This window comes from Colossoma macropomum, unplaced genomic scaffold, assembly GCF_904425465.1.
Source record: "Colossoma macropomum unplaced genomic scaffold, Colossoma_macropomum, whole genome shotgun sequence".
NCBI lineage: Eukaryota > Metazoa > Chordata > Actinopteri > Characiformes > Serrasalmidae > Colossoma > Colossoma macropomum.
In genome coordinates, this window is record NW_023495280.1 from 1,014,996 (window position 1) to 1,039,771 (window position 24,776).

The window sequence follows — 24,776 nt, forward strand, 5'->3', positions numbered from 1 at the left end:
TAAATGCCTGGAGGAAATATATACAGAGAAAAAAATAAGGAACAAGAAAATATATATTAAATTATATAATTTTCAGACTAATTGGAAAGTTTAACTCTGATTGGCTGTGTAACCAACCCAAATTCTGCCACCTGGCTTTATTAAGATGCAGACATTGGCAGGATAACATTTGTTTCATAGCGTTTTTATAGGTTTTTATGTGATATTCTCTCATTTTTTGGCCAAAGTAAAATTATCGATCTATTTTCACATGTAAACATACTCAAGCGTCATGTTTTACCTTTGCCATTTTATGGATGAGTTAAACCAGTGAGAGCTTCCTGTTCTGGATGTTTGCATAAACAAGCAATCAGCATAACGGGCTGCACCTGCATTCCTGGTCCATCTGCTTTTGCTTTCAGACAGTAAATGTCTGTTGTATCAAGTGCAATTCAAATACAAATAAAATTGCTTTAGATTAAACTGATGCTATGTTGACACGGCACAGTGCAAGCAGATTGTGATTCCATGTTCTTGCCATTTACGTTGCGGCTTTCTAATCTCATTACTTTTCTATTAATCTGTTTTGTGTATTGGGCCACCACTGAGATTCAATCAACCTCTGGCCTACATGAATGTTTGCACTTTTTTATGCCCGTTTATTTCACTCTGCTTTGGGATGTGGGCATCATGGACACGGACAAATCAAACACATCGCCACAACATTCTGAGCAATGTTGGCAGTCAAAATATTTTCAAAGGCGAATCATAGAGCTCGGCAATATGACAATATTTATTGTTATCATGACAATAAACAAAGAAATATGCATTTCTGAGCATATCATGGCTATCGCCACTTATACCGATACTTCCAAACACTTCCCAACTGCACGTTTGATTAGAATCGGACTATTATTAGTCCCGTTTAATTGGATTTTGCGCAGAACAGTGTATGAAATATTGAATACAAGTAATTGGATTCATAGTTCCTGATAGTATTGTTAAATGTGGCACTACTTTGCCTGTTCTAACATATCAGATGCTAGAAAAGATAAACATTGTGAAATATCATGTATCGCAAAAAAAAGTTCTAAAGTACTGTGATATTACATTTTGCCATATCCTCCTGCTCCAGCTAAGCGTCTACAGAAAACTCTACCACACCCAACATTCAATTCATCTTTTTCACAGTTATCACTGCTCGTGAAACTCGTATTTTTGACCTTGACATGCTCTGAATGTTTTACAAGAAGCAATAATTTTACTGGCACAGAAAAACGGTGCTAGAGGCCAAGAACCTGTGTTGACTCTGGTTTACTGTGACATGACACCCCATGACACAGCAAAATACTCCTACATTCATTAAGTCCTTTTGGACGTCTTGGCCTTATTTATCAAGTGTAAGAACACTGATCTAAGATCAGGCCTCATCAATCCAGGTAGTCATATTCAAAGCTATGTAAAAGGCATAATCTGACATCAGATCAGCATTATTTATCTGAGATGTCTGATAAATATGGGCCATTGTTTTAACTACTGTTTCACATTGTGAGGTCAGAAGAAAGGGGGTATAAGCTTAAAGGGTTAAATAAAAGCTTATTTCTTTAAGATTTGTTTACATTTTTTTGCATAATGAAACCTGTAAGGTGTAAACAAAAACAGTCAGAATATTTCAACATGTTTTCAAGGTAAAATACTCTAGAGAAACTTGCCAAGTCAGAATTTCCACTGTAGTGATGATAGGAACCAGACGTCCACCTTTACAGCTCCTTCACAGCAAGCTATCACATGAATTAGTTACAAATACGCTGCTTGATGTCTGAGACATTATTTTATTATAGTTTTGCGAGAAGCATAACTTTAAAAAAAAGTGTTTAATGGTGGAGAGGTACATGTAGGATGATGGAAGGAAAGAAATGTTTATTTCCCATATTTACACTTTTCACCATCGTTATCATTCCATATAAAAACTCAGAAGACACATTTAGGCTCACTGGTGGTTCTAGATAGTAAATAAAATGGCTATATTTGTGTTGTAGACATGGCGACCCCTGGTTCCTATTACCACCACTGTAAAGAGAGTCTTTACAATGAACCATTTCACACTAAACCAGTCTGAATGACATTAAATTTCAAAGATTAAATTATGGTGACATTCTGCAACATTAGTGGAGCTCCCCTTTAAATATTACATTTGGCTATATCAAAGTTTGTGTGTTACACTGTTGAATAACACATTCTTACCTTGTTGATCCAGGAAGCCTTCTCAACATCAGTAAACTGAATCTATTGGGGACAAAGACAAACAAAGAAGAATATATATCAAGGCACATGTAACAACAGTACTGTATGCAGTATGGTGTCATGTAGGGAAGGCCTGAATGGCACTTCGGTATTATAATGTTTGCATGATTTTCATTCGATTTGCCTCAGGTGGATCTACTGGATCTCTCAAACAGTCATGCATGCACCATACTAATGCAAATGTGCACAAACAGAAAGAGGAAGAGAAACAACCAAAACAAAGGTGATGTGCATTTACGTAAAAAGTTCTTAATGTAAAGTAGGAAATGGTGGATAGTGGGGACATGAGCTCTATAATTCCTACGGCATATACAGTGTCGCTGTCTGAAACAAAACCTTGTATGTATCTCCATTTTTGTCATTTTTTCTTTTATTTATTTAGTTTTTACACAATTGAAAATTGACAGCAGCCCTTTCCACTGTGTCAAAACTTGATGAACATACCAATAAAATTGGTGTAAAGCCTTACAATAAAACTGTGGTACATTAACTCAAATTGAAAGTTATTAATGTTTTTTTCTTTTTTGTGCAAAGTTACTTTTTTGGAGATACAAAGTGTCCTGACACAGACAATATAAAGGGGTATAAACCACCCCCCACTCCCAACCCCCCACAGCTTCGGGCTGTGCAGCTGTGGAGCAGTAGAACAGCGTTCTCTGGAGTGATGCAGCTCTTTGAGATGAGTTAGAAGTGCATTTGTGATCCAGAACTAATCATCACTAAACGTCAGTTCCTGATGCTCTCAATACAATCAAATCCTCACAGCAATGTTCCAACATCCAGTGCAAAGCCTTCATAGAAGCATAGACGCTGTTACTGAAGCAAAGGGGAACAAACTGATGCAGATGAGAACATGTTTGGTGGGCAATATGACGATATGCCATGTTTCATTACAAAGTAAGCACAGTCAGGCCTGTTTAGTTATGCTATTTAGCTATTTAGTTTGTAAAACACTGAATTAAATCACTGTAGTATTAGGATTATTGTTATTGTTTTAGTATTTTAATATGTGGCACTACATGTTCTTTCTTGTTCGTTACAACTTGTTAAATCTCATATAAAAAAATAAATATTCTGATGCATATCGTGTATCATGAAAATGTCTTAAAGCATCATGATATAATATTTTTGCCCTTCACCCACCCCTTGTGTATATGAATATGTATATAGACCATTTTTCTTTATAGGTGTACTTTGACAGTACGCAGCCACTGAATGTAGCCTGCTGCTGCACAGTTTATCAGCCCCTCTTCTATTCCATCCACTGGGTCAGTGGGGGTTCTGTGTTGGTTCCTTTCCATTGATGGTCAGTTTAGAGGGGGGATTAGATATAGTCAGCTACTGTACAACTACAGTAAAACAATAAACAAGTTAAAGTGGCCAATTACAAACATAAAACTTCCATGAAATTCTATCAAGTATCTCCACAGGGATGACAAAAAGTATTAGCTAACATCTAACCTATCACCAAGTGAATAGCCTACTGCTGCAGCTGCCCCGGGACATCAGATACACTGATAACACATCTTAAAACAGTGTTGCATTTTCATTTTTGCTTCTTCTTCCTTATCTGACATCTGTTTTTTGACTTCCTAAGAAATGTTTACACAGGCTTGTAAAATGCATTGTTGGTTTCCTGGTCAAAGACTTTGAGCCAGCAGGAAAAAAAGAATTAGAAAGAACACCTGTATTAGCCATTCAGATGACTAGATATTTCCTTTTTTTGGGAACTATCAATACTGCTCAGCAGTCCCAGGCACTATGGACATTAAAGAAATGACTGGTGGACATGCGGCTTTGGAACAACAGCAGAGCAGCCTTTGGTAATTGCACTGAGGTCGGTGGTGCAGGACCCCCTAAAATCTTTATTTTTATATATATATATATATATATATATATATATATATATATACACTATATATATATACATATATATATATATATATATATATATATGTATGTGTATATATATATATATATATATATATATATATATATACACAATATGGCCAGAGGTACGTGGACACCGGACTATCACACCTATATGAGCTTGCAGGACATCCCTTTCCAAAACCATAGGAACAGGAAAGCGCCTTCCCCAAACTGCTGACACAAAGTTGGAAGCATTTTGTAAAATGTCTTTGTGTGCTGTAGCATCAACATTACCCTTCACTGAAAAACAGCCCCAGCCCATTATCCCTACTCCACCAAACTTTACTTTTGACAAAATGCATACTACTGCCAGTGTTTGTCTATGGAAATTCCATGGGTATGTGCTTGATTTTATACACCTGTTAGCATTGAGTGTGGCTGAAACACCTAAATGTAATGATTAGGAGGGCAGTCCACATGCTTTTGACCATATAGTGTAGATGTAGACTAGAGATGAAACGGTTACCGGTTTCACGGTAAACCACGGTAAAATTAATGACGGTTAGTAGTACCGTTTGAACTTTAAAGTATCGTTAAAACCGCGGTAATCGAAAACTCGGAGATTCGGAGATATTTCAGCCTTCTAATGACGTTTGGTCATATTTTGGGTTTTATAAGGATGCAGAAGGAAAGTTAATTGAAGATGACCACCCTGTCTGCAGAACATGCCGAAAGAAAATAGCGGCGAAAGGGGGCAACACATCAAACTTTACGAGTCATTTCGCGACCACCACCCGCTACTTTTTAGAGAATGCAAGGTTAACTTTAACATAGAAGTCTGTGGGGACTTACAAATAGAAGAAATGTCACGGTTTGTGTGGTTTAACCTATGCTTATGGTTCGTTAATCATATAAAATGAAGCTTTTAGCGTCAAAAAAAAAAGAAAAACAATCGGTGAATCAACTGTGAATCGAAACTAAAGCTTTTAATATTTCTGTGGAGCAGAGTCTCCAAAATGAGCTCTGAGTTAACAGTCACACGAGCTCTGGAACAAAACGCTGCAGAGGTTCAATCTGCACAGCTCCCCTTTCTCGTCTCGCTTGCAGTGTTTACTGTCTGAGAATAACACCGTCTCAAATCACTCAATGTCCCCTACGTAGAGCGCTACTGTTCAAACAAACACGATCATCATTAACAAGCAGTTGAGTTTTAAATTGAGCATTAACTTGCTATTCTTTTGTTTACAGAGTATTACAAGTATTGTAAGTAATACAAAAGTAATACTAAATATTTATTGACCTTATTAAAATAAAATTTGGTGAAACGAGTTTCAGTTTGTGTATCAGTATTTATTTTTTTATTTATTTTACTTTTCAAAACATTTGAACAATATCGCGACAATACCGATAATCGTGATAATTTTGGTCATGATAATCGTGATATGAAATTTCAATATTGTTTCATCTCTAATGTAGACACAACTGTACAGCCATAGCTTACATTTATTTATATAGGTTTATATTTATTAAATTGTAAAGAGGTAGTGTAACATAAACTATTAGGTTAAAGGGAGCATATCCTAATTTTTTGATATCATGTTTCCCTAAAGTCCACTTTTAACATCTGAGTAAGTTTAGTCATAAAGTATGACCGTTTTCCAACCTCTTTTTATCTCTTAGAATTTAACAGGCTGTTTTTGTTACCCTGTCTTTGGGGCTGATATATGTAAATGACCTCTGCTCTGATTGGCTGCCCTGTATGGTGCCTCACTCTAAAAGTAGGTCTGGCTGAAACCCTGACGTTTGACGTTAGATGCTAGTGCAGGGAGTGGCATGATTTGAGAGCATCAACTTGTTTGAGACATAACAATGGCGAGTTAAAAAGCAAATTACATTGTCGTTTTTTATATTAATTGAAATGTTCAAACTCAAAGCTCCCAATAATTTCTTTTAAACTGGTACCCACAAGATCCTGGTTACATCATCAAACGCAGCCACAAATCACTACATGAATTCAGGGGCAGAAAAGTAGAATGACTTAACATCAACAGTCCAGTCCTAACTACAGTGAGGTGGCTCTTTAAGGGTTCTCTAGTAAACACAATGGTTCTACATAAACCCATGAACACTCAAAGAACCATCTGCAGGTTTAAATGATTCTGTGCATGGTAAAATGGTTCTTCAGGTTAACAGAGAATGTTTTGTATATGGTTCTATGTAGAACCTTTCTGAAAATGGTTCTATATAGCATCAAAAATTGTCCTGATGTTGTTACAAGCTTGACATACTAACAACAGCAGAGCCCTTTTTAGTGCTATATGGAACCATATACAACACATTCTCCATCAAACTGAAGAACCATTTTACCATGCAGAGAACCATTTAAGCATGCACATGGTTCTTTGAGTGTTCATGGTTCTATATAGAACCATTATCTTTACTAATGAACCCTTGAAGAACCATCTTTTTTAAAAGTATACTTAAAAAAGGGTTGAGTATAGACAGTTCTAGCAGACACAAGCAACTGTGTACACAGTGCACTCAGTGCACAGAGAGTGTTTGACCTGTGGGCCTGTCCACTTGATGCCAAAAGACACAGCAAGGCTGAGGTAAAGGTAAACTTCCAAACCCAAAACCTGCTTTGCCTGTAATGTTCCCAAGCAACACAACAAGAGCTGAGAGAGCCACACCCCTGCAAACTCACAACAGTGGAATTCAGCAAAGTTTTGGTTCCTGAATTTCAGCACAATGCAGCCAGTGTTAAAGAAATACTGAGAAAAGTCTAATTTATACAGTTAATCCCAAATGTAGTCAATCAGCCAAGATGTGCTTAGCATCTGAAGTTTGCTTCTTGTTTTGTACTGTACCTACAAGGATAATGTAGCTAACAAATGATGATTGCACATAACGTAACAGTAAGCATTGTACAAACTTAAGGCCTAAATTATCAGCCACTCACCTCAAACTGTGTTGAGCTGTTAAGTAATCGCAAATAGACTTGGTTATGCGGTTTATAATTAGCTTCTATTATTTGTTAGTCACATTAGCCTCGTAGCTACAGTGCAAAACAAAAGAAGCTAAATTGAGACATCATGTTTTTACAATAAGGCAAAAACTGTAAATATTTGACTTTTAACCAAACTATTCTTTTAAAAAGAAAATGTCCTATTGTAGCGCATATTAATAAGTACACTCTCTCTGTAGAACTATAGGTAGGATATACTGGAAGATAAGGCTAAACAATATGACAACATGCGTGTATATACATACATACATATATATACATATACATACATACATATATATACATATATACATATATATATATATATATATACACACACACACACACACACACACATACATATATATATATATATATATATATATATATACACACACATACATACATGCATATATCATTCATCAATACATATCATGATGAATTATGTCACAGTACAATATAATATGCTTTTTTAAACATATGGCGGAAATAGTCAGTACTTTGTAAATTGTGCATCAAGAAAATTTCTTAAAGTATCACAACATTAGATTTCTACTATTTTGACCACCTCTATTGGAAGACTAAAATAACCTTATTAGAAAACTGCTCCAAGCATAAAATCTAGAGGTAGGATATTTTGCCTTAAAATGTTTACAGCATTAAAGCTGGGTATTATATTATCAGACTGTAAGCAGTAATGTTAAGCTGAGTCTGTATAACACACTTGAAGTAAGGCTGAATTAACATGAAAAAGTTACATACTAATGATATGCGCAGTAGAACCGCTTGACATTAGGAACACTTGTTAAAACACCAGTTCATAGGTTCCTGGGGAACCCCAACTGGCCCAGCTCTATTCCAGCTCCCAGCACACCTGAAGCCATCAATAACCCTGCACACCTGGTAGAGGTGAGCTGGGAGCTGGGATAATGTGAACCCACTGGAGGTTCCACTGAGCAAAGATTGGACCACCTGGACCAGCACACCTTGGTTCTGGAGGTACCCACCCAGGCTGGCATGTTGAGTGCCTTCATTTCGCTCCTGATCACATGGTGCTCGTTCTCCAAGAAGTCTATGGCCGTGTCTATGCGCACATCCTTGTGCTTGCGGTTCTTGTCCCACAGGCTCCAGAGGACGAGGCTGAGCAGGAGCCAGCTGATGCTGAGGCCCAGGGAGCCTGTGAGGTAGACGGGATACAGCAGCAGGATGGCCCTGCCCATGTACATGAGGAACTCCAGGAGGATGTGGTTCACATCACTGGGAGTGAGTTGCTCAGCACTGGCAACAGCATTGGTACTCATGCTGGCTCCTGATGAGATGGTGGTGGTTTGCTTTGGCTGTAGTTGGAGTTATATCTTCATGAGAGGCTTAAAAGTAGCTGTTGTCTTCATGAGAGGTCACAACGTGTGAAAAGGGAGGCTGGAAGTCCATTAGAGAGGAAGCTGGAGGAAGGATACTGGTCTACATGTCTCGTTGGTGGACACTGTAGAGCTGTGGAGCTGTGAGTGAAGCGCTCCTGGTTTCTACGCTTCCGTGTTGGGAGTTGGTGGAGAGAGTGAGGAGGGCGGGAGGAGCCTCAGCTCAGGAGGAAACTCCAATTAAAACACAGCGGAGAGGGAGAAAAGAGGGTGAAGACAGAAGCCGGTGATTGGGCCAAAATAGGGGGAGATACGGTGGAGGAAAACGTAAGGAAAGGATAGAGAAAAAAATCCGTGTACATTTTGATGTAAAAATGTAAATAAAAATAAAAAAAGTTATTGAACAAAACGCAAAAAAACGGTATGTCAATAACCGAGTTATGAGCTCTTTTGTGGAATCCCGTCACCCTTTTATGATTCATATGAATTATTACTCACACAGATGCCTTCGCGATCTATTTCATAGTTTGTAGCTTTATTATGTTTTTATTGTCTGAGTTTTCAGATTGAGTGTCATCTGCGTGTCATCGCGCCATCTGGTGGCGATTCGATATCATTACAAACACGCGAAGAGGGTCTTTTATATAAAGAAAAGTTCCACATATTTTCCTGTATGTATTTTGACTCTAAGTATTTTTTTATAAATGGAATTATACAGTGATAAGAACAAAAATACGTAAAAAAAAGATGCAGACATAATGTTCTATACTGAAATCTGATTTATAGAAACACACAGAATTCGAATATATGACATACATTAACATATATGAACGATACAAACGCATATTTGTAACACATACATTTAACAGTATATGATAGAGGACATTATTCATATGTGGAAGGCATATATTACTCATATGTATTAACCTATTACACAATAAAAAGTTTTTTCATTGAGTGTATGCTTCTGGTGTAACTCTTTCATTGTTTGTATCAAACATATATGTATGATCCATGCATCAGGCATACAGTATATGTATGATACATATATTATCCCTGCAAATATTTCATACTTACACGCACACACACACACACACACACACATATATATGTGTATATATATGTGTGTGTGTGTGTGTTGCAGCTGTCTGTTATGATGCGAAAGTTCATTTAAAGACTGTATTGAATGAGTGCTGGAGTTTAAATGTACTGTTTTCAGTAATGCGGTCACCGCTGCCCTCTTGTGGACGCTTTAAAAACATGCACAGAGAGCGAGACTAATATTGAGCGCGGTGCAGCAGCTTCCTTGGTTACCGCCCTAGCAACGACAACTCTCCTGCAGTAACGTTACTGAAGTAAACAGAAAGGTTAGCTTAGTTAGCTCAGCTCAGTCTAACTATTACACCGAATTAATTAAACAAATATTAATATTAACACTCGTACTGCACCCTTTCAGTGCAGAGAAGCTGGATTAAGTCGGTTCAGCAGCAGTTATTTAACTGTTTCTGAGTTAATAAACATTGTGTACTTTGTGTTGGAGGTTTAGACCATTTGTTTGGAAGAAAAAGGCGGTTTATTTAGACTTTTTAGCTGTAGGTAAATGCGAGGAAGCTGTAAATGTAGCTCTTGAACTCAACGGTAGCGTTAACATGGAAAGGAAGGTAAGACAACACAGCTAAAATAAGCATTAGGTACTAAACGTGACGAACTAAATTGGGAAAGTAAATTTATCACAGAAGTAAAAATAAGTTAAAAATTCCCAGTACGAATCCAACATAAAATGGAGTTACGTTAACGTTACTCAGTTAACCTAACGTTACACACCTTTAGCATTAGCATCACCTAATCGGCCCGCTCATGTACATGTAGTTTAACTGTTGTCTTTTAATCAGGCGTATTAATCTAATGAATTCCCAGGACAAAAGCTTTTGACTCTAATGACTCTTTTGGCTAATTTAAACGTGTTACAGGGGGGACCGGGCAATAATAGACTGTTACCTGAGATACCAGAAAGCCCTGTGCGTCCAAAGGTAAGATAACAACACTGATGTTTAGGCTATTTCAGAGTAAACATGTACTTTGTTTGTACTTTTTGTTATAACTTATATTTTGTTTGTGACATTCAGGTTCGGGTAAGGCCTAAGTTTCAAGACGCGACCCCATCCTTCGTCCTGCCGGCCTTGTCTGAGGAGGAAGCCGCTGATTATGGACTGTCAACTGGAATTTCCAGTAAGGGGCATCAAAGCAGATCAAGTAGATGCACAAAGCTAGTAATCCACTTTTAAGCAGCGACCTCTGATGTTGGAATCATTAACGACTAATCCAAGATGCCCCGGTCGACCCTACGTTTGGTTTATGAAGGACGTTAAAAACAACAACACAGTCGACCGAAGTGGTGTAGATAATTAACAACATAAAATATCAGGTTACCTTGTCTCCAAATACATGAGTTTTAAATATGTAAAAGCAGATGTTATTTCTAGTCATTTAAACAATAAGGAGGGTATATTTCAGCTAATTTTCTCACAATATATATATATATGTATATATATATATATGTCGGGAGAAAACCTTGTATCTCCACCATTTTTGTTGTTTTTCAGTTTTTGACATAATTTGAAAATGCCTGTTACCCTTTACATTGTATGTAAATTTCATGTTGAATGGACCAAAAGAAACAGCCCAAAATGACTTGGAAAAACGTCTATACACACACTCACAAGTTACTTTTTTTAAATTTACACCACCAAGTTAATGCTCATGTTCCTCCCAGGACGCTCGTTTGGAGGAGGTGTACAGCAGAGTTTTGGCAGAGGCCTGGGCCACGCCATGAGCAACGATGCTGCTTTTTCAGCCAAATCCTCCAGGCAAGGTGGCAGCATCAAGCTAAAAAAAAACAGAGAACAGTTTCGCAAAGCTCTCGTCAGCATCATCATGTGGGTGACGTTTCCCTGACTGCCTGTCAAAGCAAAAGCTCACATGACTCTTCTCTAATTACTGCATATTATTTATTATGTTGCTTATTATTGTAGGCAGCAGGAGTCTGACACTGGTAAGATCTTCACAGGTGACAGCTCACCACCCACCTGTGGCCCACTCACTTCCACCGAAAAGTGCATTTTGGTAAGAAGCTGTCAGTTCATGCTCCCCGGTGAATAATACTGCTCATAACTCTGCATGAAACTGACGTGTTTGGACAGTTTCTCCAAAGCTGTCAGAGTCACTGAAAGAATGACTTTACAGCTAATTACTGGAATGTAATAACATCGAATGGCACAGTATCATTACTGATGTGCACACTTTCTCATCAAACTTTTGGGAAACTTTTCTGAGTGTTTGATTTTCACTGTTACTTTTCCATTTAAATTGAAAGCAAAGGTTTTGTTAGCAAAGTTTTCCAAAGGCCATAGTAAACATCTTTTCAGCACAAAGGTTTGGCATTATTCTTAAGCTACTTCCTTCAGCTTTGCTGTTTTTGAAAAAAATGAAGAAAAGATCTAAACGGCTTTCTATATAAAAGTTTAGCGTGTTGCACACTCACAAAGAAAACATACTCTTTTATAAAATCATTTTGAAGAGCTAGTTCCCTCCAGATATTTGACAGGCAGTGTATCTTTACCTTAAATTGTTAAAAAATCTAAAGACTTTGCGTCTCTTTTCTTCAGAGATATAACTACTACATTCGACATGGGATTGACATAGAAGACGTGGCACCAATGGAAGACTCCTGGCTGGAGAATATCCTGGACCTGGTGCCGAGCCACCTGAAGAGACAAACGACAACCATTGAGGCTCTCTCAGACGAGATAAGGGAGGACTACCTGTTCAGTGTTCAGAAAGCCATGGGTATGATGATAAATAGTGATGTATTAGCTTATGAGAGAGAGAGAGAGCTGTCACTATCAGCCTGTGACTTTCCATTCAACCACCAGATTACACCTTTTTAAAATACCCTTTATTAATACACTTCATTTGAATTTTCATGACATGTTGTGGCCCATGGCACCCACACTTTCTTGATCTTATGTTAAATAAATTGAGAGTTGGGTGGAAAATTACATTTATACAGTTTTCCCTAAATGTAGTCAGGTAAGAAGTTTGTGAAGATTGCTTCTTTAGTTGGTAATGCTTTCTTTTACAGTCCCCCTCCTACAGATCTAGGTTTTAAGTGTGGGGTACAAGCTCCAATATACTAGATCATTATTTTGGGTAACATTACACTGAAATGCCAAAAAGGTTTTAGATATTAACTGAGTAAGTATGATGTATGATTTCTAAAGTGCTGTGTAATTATTTTGGGTAAAATGATGATAAGTACCAATACAGTCTAATTGAATTACACTAAAATGGCTGACAGGTTCTAGCTATGAACTATGGAGTGACAAAGTGGTAGACCATACCATTTCACTGTGACAACACATGTTTAAGCAGGAAAGTAAGTCGGAAACACTTAGAAGTAGATTTTTAAGTAAACGGTAAGAACCCAGTACAATTGTGGTAAGAATCATTGCTTTCTTTTACAGCTAAGATTGAGTTTTGTTGTAAGATTAATTTGTTTGTGTAGAATCTTTTTATGTCATGTAACGATGATGTGATACCCAGAATAACTGGTCAGTACTGTTTAGATTTGTAACACATACTTACCCAGTTAATACCTAGAGCCTGCTGGGCATTTCTCTGTGATTTAGTTAGACTGCGTTGGAACTTTCCATTATCCAAAATAATTACATTGTGCTTTAGAGTTTGTACCTCACATTTACTTGGTTAATACCTACAGCTTAAGGGACTCTGAAACAAAATGTCACCATGAAAGCCTGAAAAAACATAACCATTTAATAGCTTTTTGCTGTGTAAGACTATCTGAAGTACACTGTCTGAACTGCACACAATCCCAGCACTGATAGTCCTTTGCCTGCTTTGCAGTGGATTTGGCACTACGAGACCCAAGAGAGAACGAAGACGAGAAGGTCAAAGGTCTACCCCCTCATAGAGAAGAGTGAGTCCAGCTGAATTCTAATTTTATTGTACTTTATACTGTATAAAAAGTGGTTCTCAGCCTTGGTCCTGAAGTACAGCTGCCAGTACTGAAATACAGCAGTTTTCTTGCTGTAACACACCCAGTTCATCTCCGGAATAGCTTGTTAATAGTGCATCAGGTGTTTCGGGTGCAGGGAAACTCTAAAATGTGCAAGAGAATCATTGATCTCAACTTTTTGAGGGATAGGAATCTTAGCTCACATAGTGCCTTGTTCAGGGGACCCCAAGTAATCAGACAATTGGACCTAATCTTGTCATGTTTAGTACCTGGTTGTAAATCTTTTCGTGAGGCAATTGATGAGTGCCTGAAGTCTGTGATCCATAGACACCATGAGATGGCTGGGCACTTTCTCTGGTGATGTTCTGCCAGGCCTAAAATACAGCCATTTTTAATTCATAAGCATTTTTAAGTTTCTATCTTTCTTTCTTCAGTACATGAAATATTACTAATGTGAGTCAGACAGTAACATTACACTGGAAAGCCCCACAGTAGTATGAGCCACTGTTTGTTTTGAACCACCATGCAATAAAGATGAATGAACTAGTTCCACTAGCAGCTTTACATGTCTCTGCCAGCATGTCTCACAGACAAGGTGGTTGGATTTGGATCTTGAGACATTTTTTATTTCTCCACACTTTTGTCTTTCCATCACTCTTGTACAGGTTAATCTTTTGCTCATTAGCCTTTGTCCCAGAACTCTACAGGCTTATTATGTATTTCCAACAAACTGTAACCTCACCGTTCAGTTCTGGAGGCTTACCTGTGGTTTTCATCTTCTGGTAAACCCTGAGGTCATGCTTTGTTATTACATGAAAGTATTCTTTTTTCGCTGCCTGCTTTGATGTTCTAGGTTTCCAGGTTCCACAGCATTCTTCTTGCATTTGTTTTGGCATGGCTTCCACTGTGTCCCTGATGACAATCACAACAGACTTCAAAATTAGATAATACATAAAGAAACAGTTCTAGATCTCTGTTGCTTGTGAAATGTGCCTTGACCCACAGATAGCAAAGGAATAACTAAGGAAGCAATTGTCCAATTACTTATAATCCCTTAAAATACATACTCTCTTCAAACATTCTTCAACTTTTTTACATACAGTGACATCAAAATGACCATGAAGTTTGCTGTTCTTCATTATTCATTTTTCAGTAGATGTTTTCAAAACTTTGCATTTGTTTACATGATGTATGGCTAGTATATTCCTAAAACTAGGGATGCGAAGCCCAGTAGTAAACTTGATTTCCACTAATGACATACACAAGTAGTTTTTTTGGACGAGATCATTTTTGAAGGTCTTGAACCTTTCCATTAAAATGCCTTTCAGAATGGAAGTTGTGCCAAAGCCATGGAAGACGTCCTTCCACCAAACCAAGAAAAGGATGAAAAACCGGCTCTACTCCTTCAACCCCACCATGCTGTCTGTGTTGGACCTGTGGCACATGTCCTTCAAGTGAGTGTCCTTCAGCATTCAGGTGGTCCATTATGTGATCAGTGGCTGGAGCACAGCCACTTTAAATGTAGTTCCACAAGAAAACAGTGCAGAATGTCAAGTATTTCAAGTCAAATCAACATCATTTAGCTTAAAAGTGGAAACTTTGGTCCACTGTTTAGCAAGTGTACTTCGGCATTACTGAAGATTCTCCAAAAGCTAAAACATGACTGCAGATAGTAATAGTATGGTCATTGAAGTGTGGTATGATTATGATCATTGTGTGGTATGATTAGAAACTGTTATAAAAGCATTTTTTTCTCATTCAGTATACAAATCAGTGGGTTCTATTCTGTACACACTGTTAATAATCAGCAGTTCTGAGTTTCTGATCTTAGACTGCTTTTACATGGTGAATGAAACTTTCATGCATCCAGTTGCTTTGTATAATTGTATAAGCTAGTATTGTAATTTTATGTATGTATGTATGTATCTATCTATCTATCTATCTATCTGTGGTTCTTTACTATGTACTACTCTAAAACTTTTTATTGTACTCGCTCATCATATCCTAGAAGCACTGCAAGCTATTTGAGGATTGAATCCTCCTCTGTAATAATTTTTATTCTCTAATTCCCAAATGAACCTGAGCTCTCTGTTGAGGGGCATCAAGAGAGGAGAAAATTAATCGAGCTAGATTCTGTTAACAACAGCTAAAGACAAATTAACAGTGAAACTATCGGCCGTTCAAACAGCGGCTCGCCTTAGATGACTAAAGAATGCAGCTTGTTACTTTGAGAAATTTGTTTGTTGTAATGGCTCATAAATCGACATAATGAAAACTATCAATCTTGCATGAAATCAGTTGGGGAGTTCTCATTTTCAGCCATCCTCTGTTTTATTTTCTTGTCTATAGGCCTGCTTAAATCAGTCATTTGAATTTATGTTGTTTGATATCATCATATGACACATTGTTGCCCTTTTGAATGTCTGTTTCATGAAAATTGCTCCAGTAAGCTGAGACACTTCCAATAAGCTGAGCAACTGTTGCAGCTGAGTTTCAACTGAGTCTCACAGTCTATCATACAACTCCCCTTCTCTTCCGCTGAACAATGTTCTGCTCCTGCAGGAAGTTGAGGCTTATTGATGTGCAGGAGTTCCACACCAGACAGGAGTCCATGGAACTCTCAGTCTTCCAGCAGTTGGTCAGCAAACACATTGAACGTGCCAAAGACGTCCTAATGGAGAAGTATGCATGCAACTGTTTCACTACATTCGCTCTTAAATTTACAGTCATTCTTTGGGTTTGATATCTTCACTCATTGTATGCTATATTAGAAACCTCAGCCTGGTGTCTCCACTCATACCAGCAACACACACACTACCATGTCAGTGTTACTGCTGTGCTCTGGTCCACTACCCAAATGGTAATCATTTAACAGTGGTTATGTAGTCAGAAACTGACCAGTGATGAATGGAGGGGGACTGACAAATTGTGCAGCAGCAGATGAGCTACAGTCTGTGATTGTATATCTATATAGTGAAAATCTAAGATAAGTGGACCTCAAAAAATGGACTGTGAGTGGTAATACAAGGTAGGGGTTTCTAATAAAGTCAATGGACAGTGTATTTTTGTTATAGATGGATACAGTATTTAAGAGAAAATGTTCTGAAGAAAAGTGAAGGCATATTTGAATTAAACAGGTGGCTTCCCGAGGTGCATCACATCTACTACCAGGGGAACAAGCGCAAACTGGTCCCCAGTGATGCTAATCCAGCTCGGCTGCAGTCCTTCTTCAACTGTGTAGCGGCGCTCATGACCTCCCAACTCCAAAGTCTGGCCCTGGAATCCATCCACGACTACACCCGCCTGATAGCTCAAGACCCAGTAAGACTTGAAGTGTCTCAGCCATTGCAGACTACCCCCTTATTTACTTCAGAAAATAATTTACTGTACTGGTGCATCGACAGTGAGGGGAAACAAGTATTGCGACAGTAATGTATTTTCAGTGCATATATCCACTTCAAATTTACATACATAATGTATTTTGATTTTTACTTATAAATATGACCGAAAAAGGTCGTATTGATGAGTTTAGTGACATTAAACATGGCAGTGTCATAGGATGCCATCTCTGCCACAACTCAGTTCGTGAAATATCTGTCCTGCTAGATCTGCCCCTGTCAGCTGTAAGTGCTATTATTGTGAAATGGAAGCACCTAGGAGCAAAAACAGCTTAGCCATGAAGCAGTAGACCACATAAACGTACAGAGTGTGGCTGATGAGTGCTGAAGCTCACAATGCCTATCCTCTGTTAAATCACACACTGACGAGTTCCAAATTGCCTCTCAAAGCATGCTGCCACTGGACTCTGGAACAGTGGAAACACATTCTGTGGAGTGATGAATCACGTTTTTCTGTCTGGAAGTCTGATGGATGAGTCTGGGTTTGGCGAATACCAGGAGACTGACTGCATTGTGCCAACTGTAAAGTTGGGAGGAGGAGGGATAATGCTATGGGGTTGTGTTTCAAGGGTTGGCCTAGGCCCCTTAGTTCCAGTGAAGGGAAATCTTAATGCTTCAGCATACCAAAACTTAGTGGGAACAGTTTGGGGAAGGCCCTTTTCTGTTCTAGCATGACTGACCCAGCATGACCCAGTGCACAAAGCAAGGTCCATAAAGGCATGCTTCGGTGAGTCTGGTGTGGAAGAACTTGACTGGCCCATACACAGCCCTGACCTCAACCCCATCGAACACCTTTGGGATGAACTAGGACAGAGATTGCGAACCAGATCCTGTCGTCCAACATCAGTGTCTGACCACACAATTGCTCTCCTGGATTAGTGGACAAAAATTCCAACAGACACACTCCAAAATCTTGTACAAAATTTCCCAGAATGGTGGAAGCTGTTACAGCTGCAAAGCAGGGGCCAATTCCATATTAATGTCTATGGATTTAGAATAGGATGTCAAGAAAGTGGGTGTAATGTGTAGGTGTCCCAATACTTTTGTCCACATAGTGTCAGTATGTAAAGATTACATAAAACTAAATGGTCTAGACATTAATGTGGCAAAAAAAAAAAGGAATTTTCATGCAAATTACACCTGGTGTTATTATACAAACCATTGCCAGTGGTAGATTTTCACACAACAATTTGTGTATTATTGCTTACAAATACATACTTTTTTCTGCATATTTGTTAGTACTAAGTCAAAAAAACTTTATGTGTGGTGGAAATGTGAAGTGGATGTATGTACTGGACATATTTAAAATAACAAAAACAAAAGTGTCTGAAGTGTGTGTTTCTTTCCCCTCATTGTAATTGAATAATCTTTACTGCCTCCACCATCAGTGCATATTAAGTAATTCACATGCTCTTTCCCTGAAGCATTCGGTGAGAGCCTATGAGCATCCAGGCTTTGTTCTGAGGTTGATCCTGGAGCAGAATGAAATCAAGTTTGAACCTCAGTTCCAAGACTTCGAGGTCATTTTGGTGAACGTCTATGACGCAATGCTGAAGTCCATCAGCTTGATGCCTCGAGTTGAGACAAAACTTTACTCAGAATGGGTAACCGACTCTTTTTTATGTCTTAAAGTTTTGTTCCAGAACATTATACACTCCGTAGGCCAAAAGTTTAAAAGCAAATAGTTATTTCAAAAATATTTTACAACAAAATCAATTTGCCAACAACCACCAAAGCTCAGTTTTGTCCATTAGAAAGAAAAAATGAACATGGTTCTCATTAGCAACATGGAGCAACTTTGGCCATTGCACACCATACTCTTCAGTACTGTGCAACACCACCCTTCATTAATTTAATTTCAGTCAAAACAGCTATTAAGTGCGAGTTATTCATTTTTCAAGAGATATTACTTGGGAGATTAGATACACAATCAATTCAAATTTGTTAATTTTTTAAAACGTGATTTAATAACAAATTAATAAAATAATTTTTGACCCACAGGATAAGCAATTGTTTTAGCAAAATGATCATTTGCATGTATTAGGAGACCACTGCAATTAAACTGACTACTGACTATTTCTTCTATATACATACCCAGCCAGGCACAGAGACAGGCAGCCTGAATCCCATCATCCTGCCTGAGATCATACAGGCCCAGAAGGAGGAGGTCCAGCAGGTGATCCGCGAGGAGAGCAGTGGACCTCTGGAGCATGTACGCCTCTATGATAAATACGCTCCGCTGGTGTCCCAGCAGGCAGAGGAGGATGTTGAGCAGTTCTTGCGTGAGCAGCACTCCTTCCAGGAGATGATGATGGAGGTGACGCGCTACCAGCAGCTGGCAGATGAGATTCAGTACAACTCCTGTAAGGTCAGTCTAACTGAACTTTGAAATTCCATGTCATAGAATAATAGGGACAACTCACCAATTCTGTGTACTAGGGGTGCACCAATATAATTACTTTAAACATTTTCATTATTTTATGAAAGTATTTTACATTATTTGACTCCAGAGGTACCTTTAATGGTTGGTTAATGCAATGTCTGGCCCAAGCATTCTTATTGTTATAGTAGCGGACATTGAACTGGCTAGTGACCACATGTATTGTCTCCTTTTGAACAGTCTAAATAAATTGTCTTCTGTTTTATTTTCTTTCAGTCGTTTTGAAAGTATCGTTCGGCATGATTGGCGTTCTGATTGGCTGTTTCATGAAACTTGCTTCACAAAGTTGAGTCACTTGTAACTGTTGCAGCCAAGTTTTAAATGAGTTGCAGGATGAGTTACATTATGCAACTGAAGTGCAATTTAGTTTCATGTGGATTTCAAGCAACCAAAGTTGCATAATTCACAGTGCAAAAACAGCCTAAGTTTGTTAAACAGTGGATATTTTTAAATTTATAATCTCTAGTTTGTTTCGTAGGTGAAAAAAGAATTCTACATTTGCATCACTTTCAGACTTTTCAGCGAGCTGAGAATGATTTCCTATTCTTTTGAGGTTCTTTTTGCATATGGGCCTAGGTCCCCTCTTCAATGGCTGTTTATCAATAGGAACATTAATTAATCACCACATTTGCATTTTTCTTATTAGTTTGCTAAATCAGATGCAGAACTGAAGGGATATTCACATCTTACCCTGAAGGGCCACAACACTAAGCCTTTTTTCTAAGCTAAGATTTAATTAATTGCATTTCTTTCGCTGTCATTTTCCTTTTGTTCTTTTGAACAAATTTAACATGCTGCATAGGACTATTACAATAATTCTCTCAAACAAGGAATTATATTTGTTCATGCTCTGATGGTTTTGCTGCTTTCTTCCTGTAACCTAGAAAACGCCTTTCAGAGACTGGAGTTGTCATTACTGTTAAAACTGTTCTTGGATTATAGACCACTTCAAATGGTTCTTGTAGGCCCTTGGTGTAAACTGGGCATCAAGCTGGAGTAGCAACAAAGGATTTTCTTTTCCCTGATGCATTAATAAGTCTTTTATAAAGATCAGATACTCAGATTTACTGGTAATTGTTGTTTCAAAACACAAGGCATACCCTCAAAATGAAGCCACAAGTAAATGTATGGCTGGATTTACATAGTGAAACCTTCTCGATAGTTGGAGGTTGCATGCAAAATATTTTTGCATATTTGTAGTATCTTTCATAAAGAGATGAGAAAATGAATGACCCAGCTGTGCAGATGAAGATACAGCAGCTAACAAAGCAGAAACCACACATGAAAAAGAACCAGACCAACCATCTGTCCTGTAATCTTTAGCTGGCTAGCTAACTAGCTAACTGGACACTAGCAAATGAGAAATTTTAATCCAATCATAACCACATACATACATACATACATACATACATCATCTAAACCGCTTATCCTTCTGGGTTGCGGTGGGGTGCTGGAGCCTATCCCAGCTGTCATTGGGCAGAAGGCAGAATACACCCTGGACAGGTCGCCAGTCCATCGCAGGGCAGACAGACAGACATACACAATCACACACTCACTCACACCTAGGGGCAATTTAGCATGTCGAATTAGATTTGGATCATGAATCATAACCACCCATTGTTTTATTTTCTTCATATCTTCATATCCAAAATGTGTCGATTGACACAGAAAGGAGAAGGTTGTAAGAGTTAGTTGTAGAGCTGCAAGCAAAGCGAGTTTGTTACAGAGTTTTAAGTAAGTATCAAGTTAGTTGCAGAGTTTCAAGTAAGTTTTAAGTTGTATGAAGTTTTTAGTACATATATTGCAATGAATTATAGTTCATTAATTTTAGAAGTTGGTTTTCTACAGTTCAAAACCGAGTTTTTGTGACATTGTATTTTTTTCATTTGGTTCGGTTGGTTGCACATGCAATGGCTAAGGTGCAAAAAATCTCACATGTGGGTGCTGATTTTTAGGAAAGCTCAGAGGTTGATTCATCCACATTTAGGCTATGTTCTTAGCTTGTCGTTAAATGCTGTAGGTGGTCCGACTCGGCATGTTTGAAGTCCTTTCCCATGAGCTGGTCCGTGCCCTGGTGAAGCGTGCAGAGGGACTCAGAGAAAAATTGGTCACCCACATGCTGCAGGAGCACCAGATATTCAATAAGAAGTAAGTGCAATTTTTTCCTCACATTCTGAGCAGACAGATACAGACCACTTGTAATATTTCAAGTAGTTAAAGCTATCTGATATGAGGAAGAGGAGGCTGCTCAGAAGTTATTTTAGAGACGAACAAAAAGTATTACATTTTGATGGGCAATTACAGAATAACAAAGTTTTTGTCTTTTATAAGATATGATGAATTGTGTGTACATTGTCCAGAGACCTGAACTAACAAAATAAAGTTTTTTGATTTTGATTAAAAGAAGTCACAATTACAGCACATAGAGATTATTTTACAAATAATATTGTATCAAATTAAAAAGTAGAAATAACCATTCTTTACTTATGCATAAACCAATCTCAAGATGGAACAGTACTGTGTTTTGTAGTTGCTCCTACTTTTGTGTCCCCCATCTATAGGTTATGTGAGGAGTTTGAGAAGGTTGCTGAAAAAGCCCTCAGCATACCTTCAAACACACAGGAGCTCATGGCACTTAAGGTAATTAAAGTATACTGACTTTCAGCAAAGTATACTTTTTTGTCTGCTTACTCTTGATTCAGTAGAGCAAGTTGATATATTTATTGTTAATGTGGAAATAGTTATATATTGATGAAACAAAAGTAAAAAAAAAAATATTTTACACGAGAAGGAAAAACATTCTTAAATTTTAACCTAAGTTAATGTTAAAGTTAAATTTTGGACTGTTTCTATTGGTCTGTTTGTCATGAATTTTTGACACAGTGTAGGTGGCACCTAGCATTTTCAATTTGAGATGACATTTTAGTAGCTGTCTGTATAGACATGTAAAAATGCCTGTATTCCTAACAAAAAAATCTAACCCAAATTGCATTCAGTGATACACTGTATTAAACGTTTCTAATGTCACTCATGGCTGGCAGCAAACAGTACATCGAGGACCTACAACAGCAAGCATAGAAAGTACAATCATTGTGTGACTAGGACCTAGTGACCGCCCGCTGGAATCTCACTCTAAAAATCTCACTCTGTACTCAAACATATTGACTTTCAAAAACTTTCATAACATGAATAATTCACTCATGAATCCTAATAATTCGTTAATTTATGAACGCTTGTCAACAACTGCAGGCATAACACTCCTTGCGATTGTCTACCCTGTCATGTCTGACAGCTAAGTTTTCTTAATCGGTACTTCTTTCTCCTTCACTCTAGGCCTATGTGGACAAGGTTGAGGCTGAGGAGATGCCCAAGCTCGAGCTAAAGCTTAAGGACTCAAACACACGGCTGTGCTTCTTGGTTGACTATGTCATGTTTTCCCGCATGGACATGGAGCTAAACAGGCAAACTTTCCAGTGGCACATGCGCATGCCATCTGTCTTTGATGAGCACCGACAAATCATTAAGGAGAAGACCGTGCAGTTTCAGGATGGCCTCAAGGTCAGGTGGACACTACACATGTCACAAGAAGCCACATTAGCCCTTAAAATTGTTAGAAATCACAGTTATTGCAGCTGTAACAAAACATGTTGGAATATTGTGTGAACCTTCAAGGCTTAAACTTCAAGGCTTGTATGTGTGCTTACACTTTCATTCATCACTTTCATGACTCTATAACCTACATATTAGTTTCATAGTAGTTACCTAATAATAAATAGAAGTTACTGATAGTAAATCTACAGCAACGTTCACATTACAAGCCTCATTGCTCAAATCTGATTTTTTGCTCAAATCTGATCTCTCTGAGACTATGGTTCACACTCGTTTAGGTAAGTGACTCAAATCTGTCATTGATCGGAACAAACTGGCGTCCTGAAATGACGCACATGCGCACATCCTACTCAGTAACGTCATGTGAATGAATTACGTGCGTCACGTGCATCATCAGCAAACAAGCTAACGAGCAGAACGAGCCTTCACTGTGAAGATAATTATCTCTGAACAGCTCTCAGCTGCATTATTAGAGTGAGATGAATGTGAAAAAGGTGAGATGTGTTGCTTTTCCGCCATTTGCAGGCTTTAACTTCGGCGCTGCTGCCACAGTAACGCTGAATGGTGGCGCACGCGAAGTGGAAAAAAAGCACATGAATTCTAATCTGAGCGTTCTCATTAAGGTCACATGGCCATGAATCGGATACGTATCCGATCTAGGACCACATATGGAAGTGGCTCAGGTCGAATTTGAAAAGATCAGATCTGAGTTACATTAGGGCAAAAAATCAGATTTGTGCCACTTCAACCTGGTAATGTGAACGTAGCCTATGATTAACAACTGATTAATCAGCCTGCAGTACACCTCTCACTCATACTCACTGAAACAAACAGAGAAACTCTATCAAGAATGTAGTATATATATATATATATATATATATATATATATGTATATATATATATATATATTATTCTCATTTGGAAAAAGTCAGAAATGCAGGCTTGAACCTACATTCTATGGCCAAAAGTATGTGGACACCTGACTATCACTCCTACATGGGATTGTTGGACATCTCATTCCAAAACCATGGACATTAATACATAGAGTTGACCCCCTTTGCAGCTGTAACAGCCTCCACTCTTCTGGGAAGGATTATGGAGAGTGTCTGTGGGAATTTGCCCCCATTTAGTCAAAAGAGCATTTGCAAAGTCAGGCGCTGGTGTTGGACAAGAAGGCAAGGCTCGCAGATGATGTTCCAGTTCAACCTGAAGGTGTTCAGTGGGGTTGAGGTCAGGGCTATGTGCAGGACACTGGAGTTCCTCCACACCAAACTCATGAAACCATGTCTTTATGGAGCTTTGTGCACAGGTACATTCTGGAACAGGAAAGGGCCTTCCCCAAACTGCTGCCACAAAGTTGGAAGCACATAATTGTCTAAAATGTCTTTGTAAGCTGTAGCATTAACATTACTCTTCACTGGAACTAAGGGGCCCAGTCCAAACCCTGAAAAACCCTAACCCTAGACCGACTCCATTATCCCTCCTCCACCAGACTTTTCTGTTGGCAGATTCATTACTCTAGAGAACACATTTCCACTGCTCCTGAGTCCAGAGGCAGTGTCCTTTACACCCCTCCAGCTCACACTTGGCATTGTGCATAGTGATCTTAGACTTGTGTGCAGCTGCTCTGCCACAGAAATCCATTTCATGAAGCTCCCGATGCACAGTTCTTATGCAGATGTTGCTTCCAGAGACAGTTTGGAGCTCTGTAGTGAGTGTTTTATACGCTACATGCTGCGGCACTTAGCAATCTCGTTCTGCGAGTTTGTGTGTTGTA

At 38.4% G+C, this 24,776-nt stretch overlaps 2 protein-coding genes across 2 annotated transcripts in view; one reads left to right on the plus strand and one right to left on the minus strand.

The window, feature by feature from the left end:
- Positions 1 to 8,694, minus strand: part of esyt3 (extended synaptotagmin-like protein 3) — a 34,568-nt gene extending 25,874 nt beyond the window's left edge. The window contains exons 1-2 of the mRNA XM_036561930.1: positions 8,167 to 8,694; positions 2,224 to 2,265 (exon numbers count right to left, since the gene is read on the minus strand). Coding sequence (XP_036417823.1) covers positions 2,224 to 2,265; positions 8,167 to 8,460 — 336 coding nt within the window. The 5' untranslated portion in view covers positions 8,461 to 8,694. The remainder of the gene's footprint in view (positions 1 to 2,223; positions 2,266 to 8,166) is intronic.
- A 1,472-nt stretch (positions 8,695 to 10,166) lies between these two features.
- Positions 10,167 to 24,776, plus strand: part of dnah7 (dynein, axonemal, heavy chain 7) — a 171,193-nt gene continuing 156,583 nt past the window's right edge. Inside the window, exons 1-15 of the mRNA XM_036561847.1 lie at positions 10,167 to 10,178; positions 10,488 to 10,547; positions 10,644 to 10,746; positions 11,291 to 11,453; positions 11,550 to 11,640; positions 12,183 to 12,363; positions 13,441 to 13,513; positions 14,881 to 15,006; positions 16,115 to 16,234; positions 16,690 to 16,873; positions 18,375 to 18,554; positions 19,049 to 19,318; positions 21,411 to 21,538; positions 21,952 to 22,030; positions 22,724 to 22,948. Coding sequence (XP_036417740.1) covers positions 10,167 to 10,178; positions 10,488 to 10,547; positions 10,644 to 10,746; positions 11,291 to 11,453; positions 11,550 to 11,640; positions 12,183 to 12,363; positions 13,441 to 13,513; positions 14,881 to 15,006; positions 16,115 to 16,234; positions 16,690 to 16,873; positions 18,375 to 18,554; positions 19,049 to 19,318; positions 21,411 to 21,538; positions 21,952 to 22,030; positions 22,724 to 22,948 — 1,995 coding nt within the window. The remainder of the gene's footprint in view (positions 10,179 to 10,487; positions 10,548 to 10,643; positions 10,747 to 11,290; positions 11,454 to 11,549; positions 11,641 to 12,182; positions 12,364 to 13,440; positions 13,514 to 14,880; positions 15,007 to 16,114; positions 16,235 to 16,689; positions 16,874 to 18,374; positions 18,555 to 19,048; positions 19,319 to 21,410; positions 21,539 to 21,951; positions 22,031 to 22,723; positions 22,949 to 24,776) is intronic.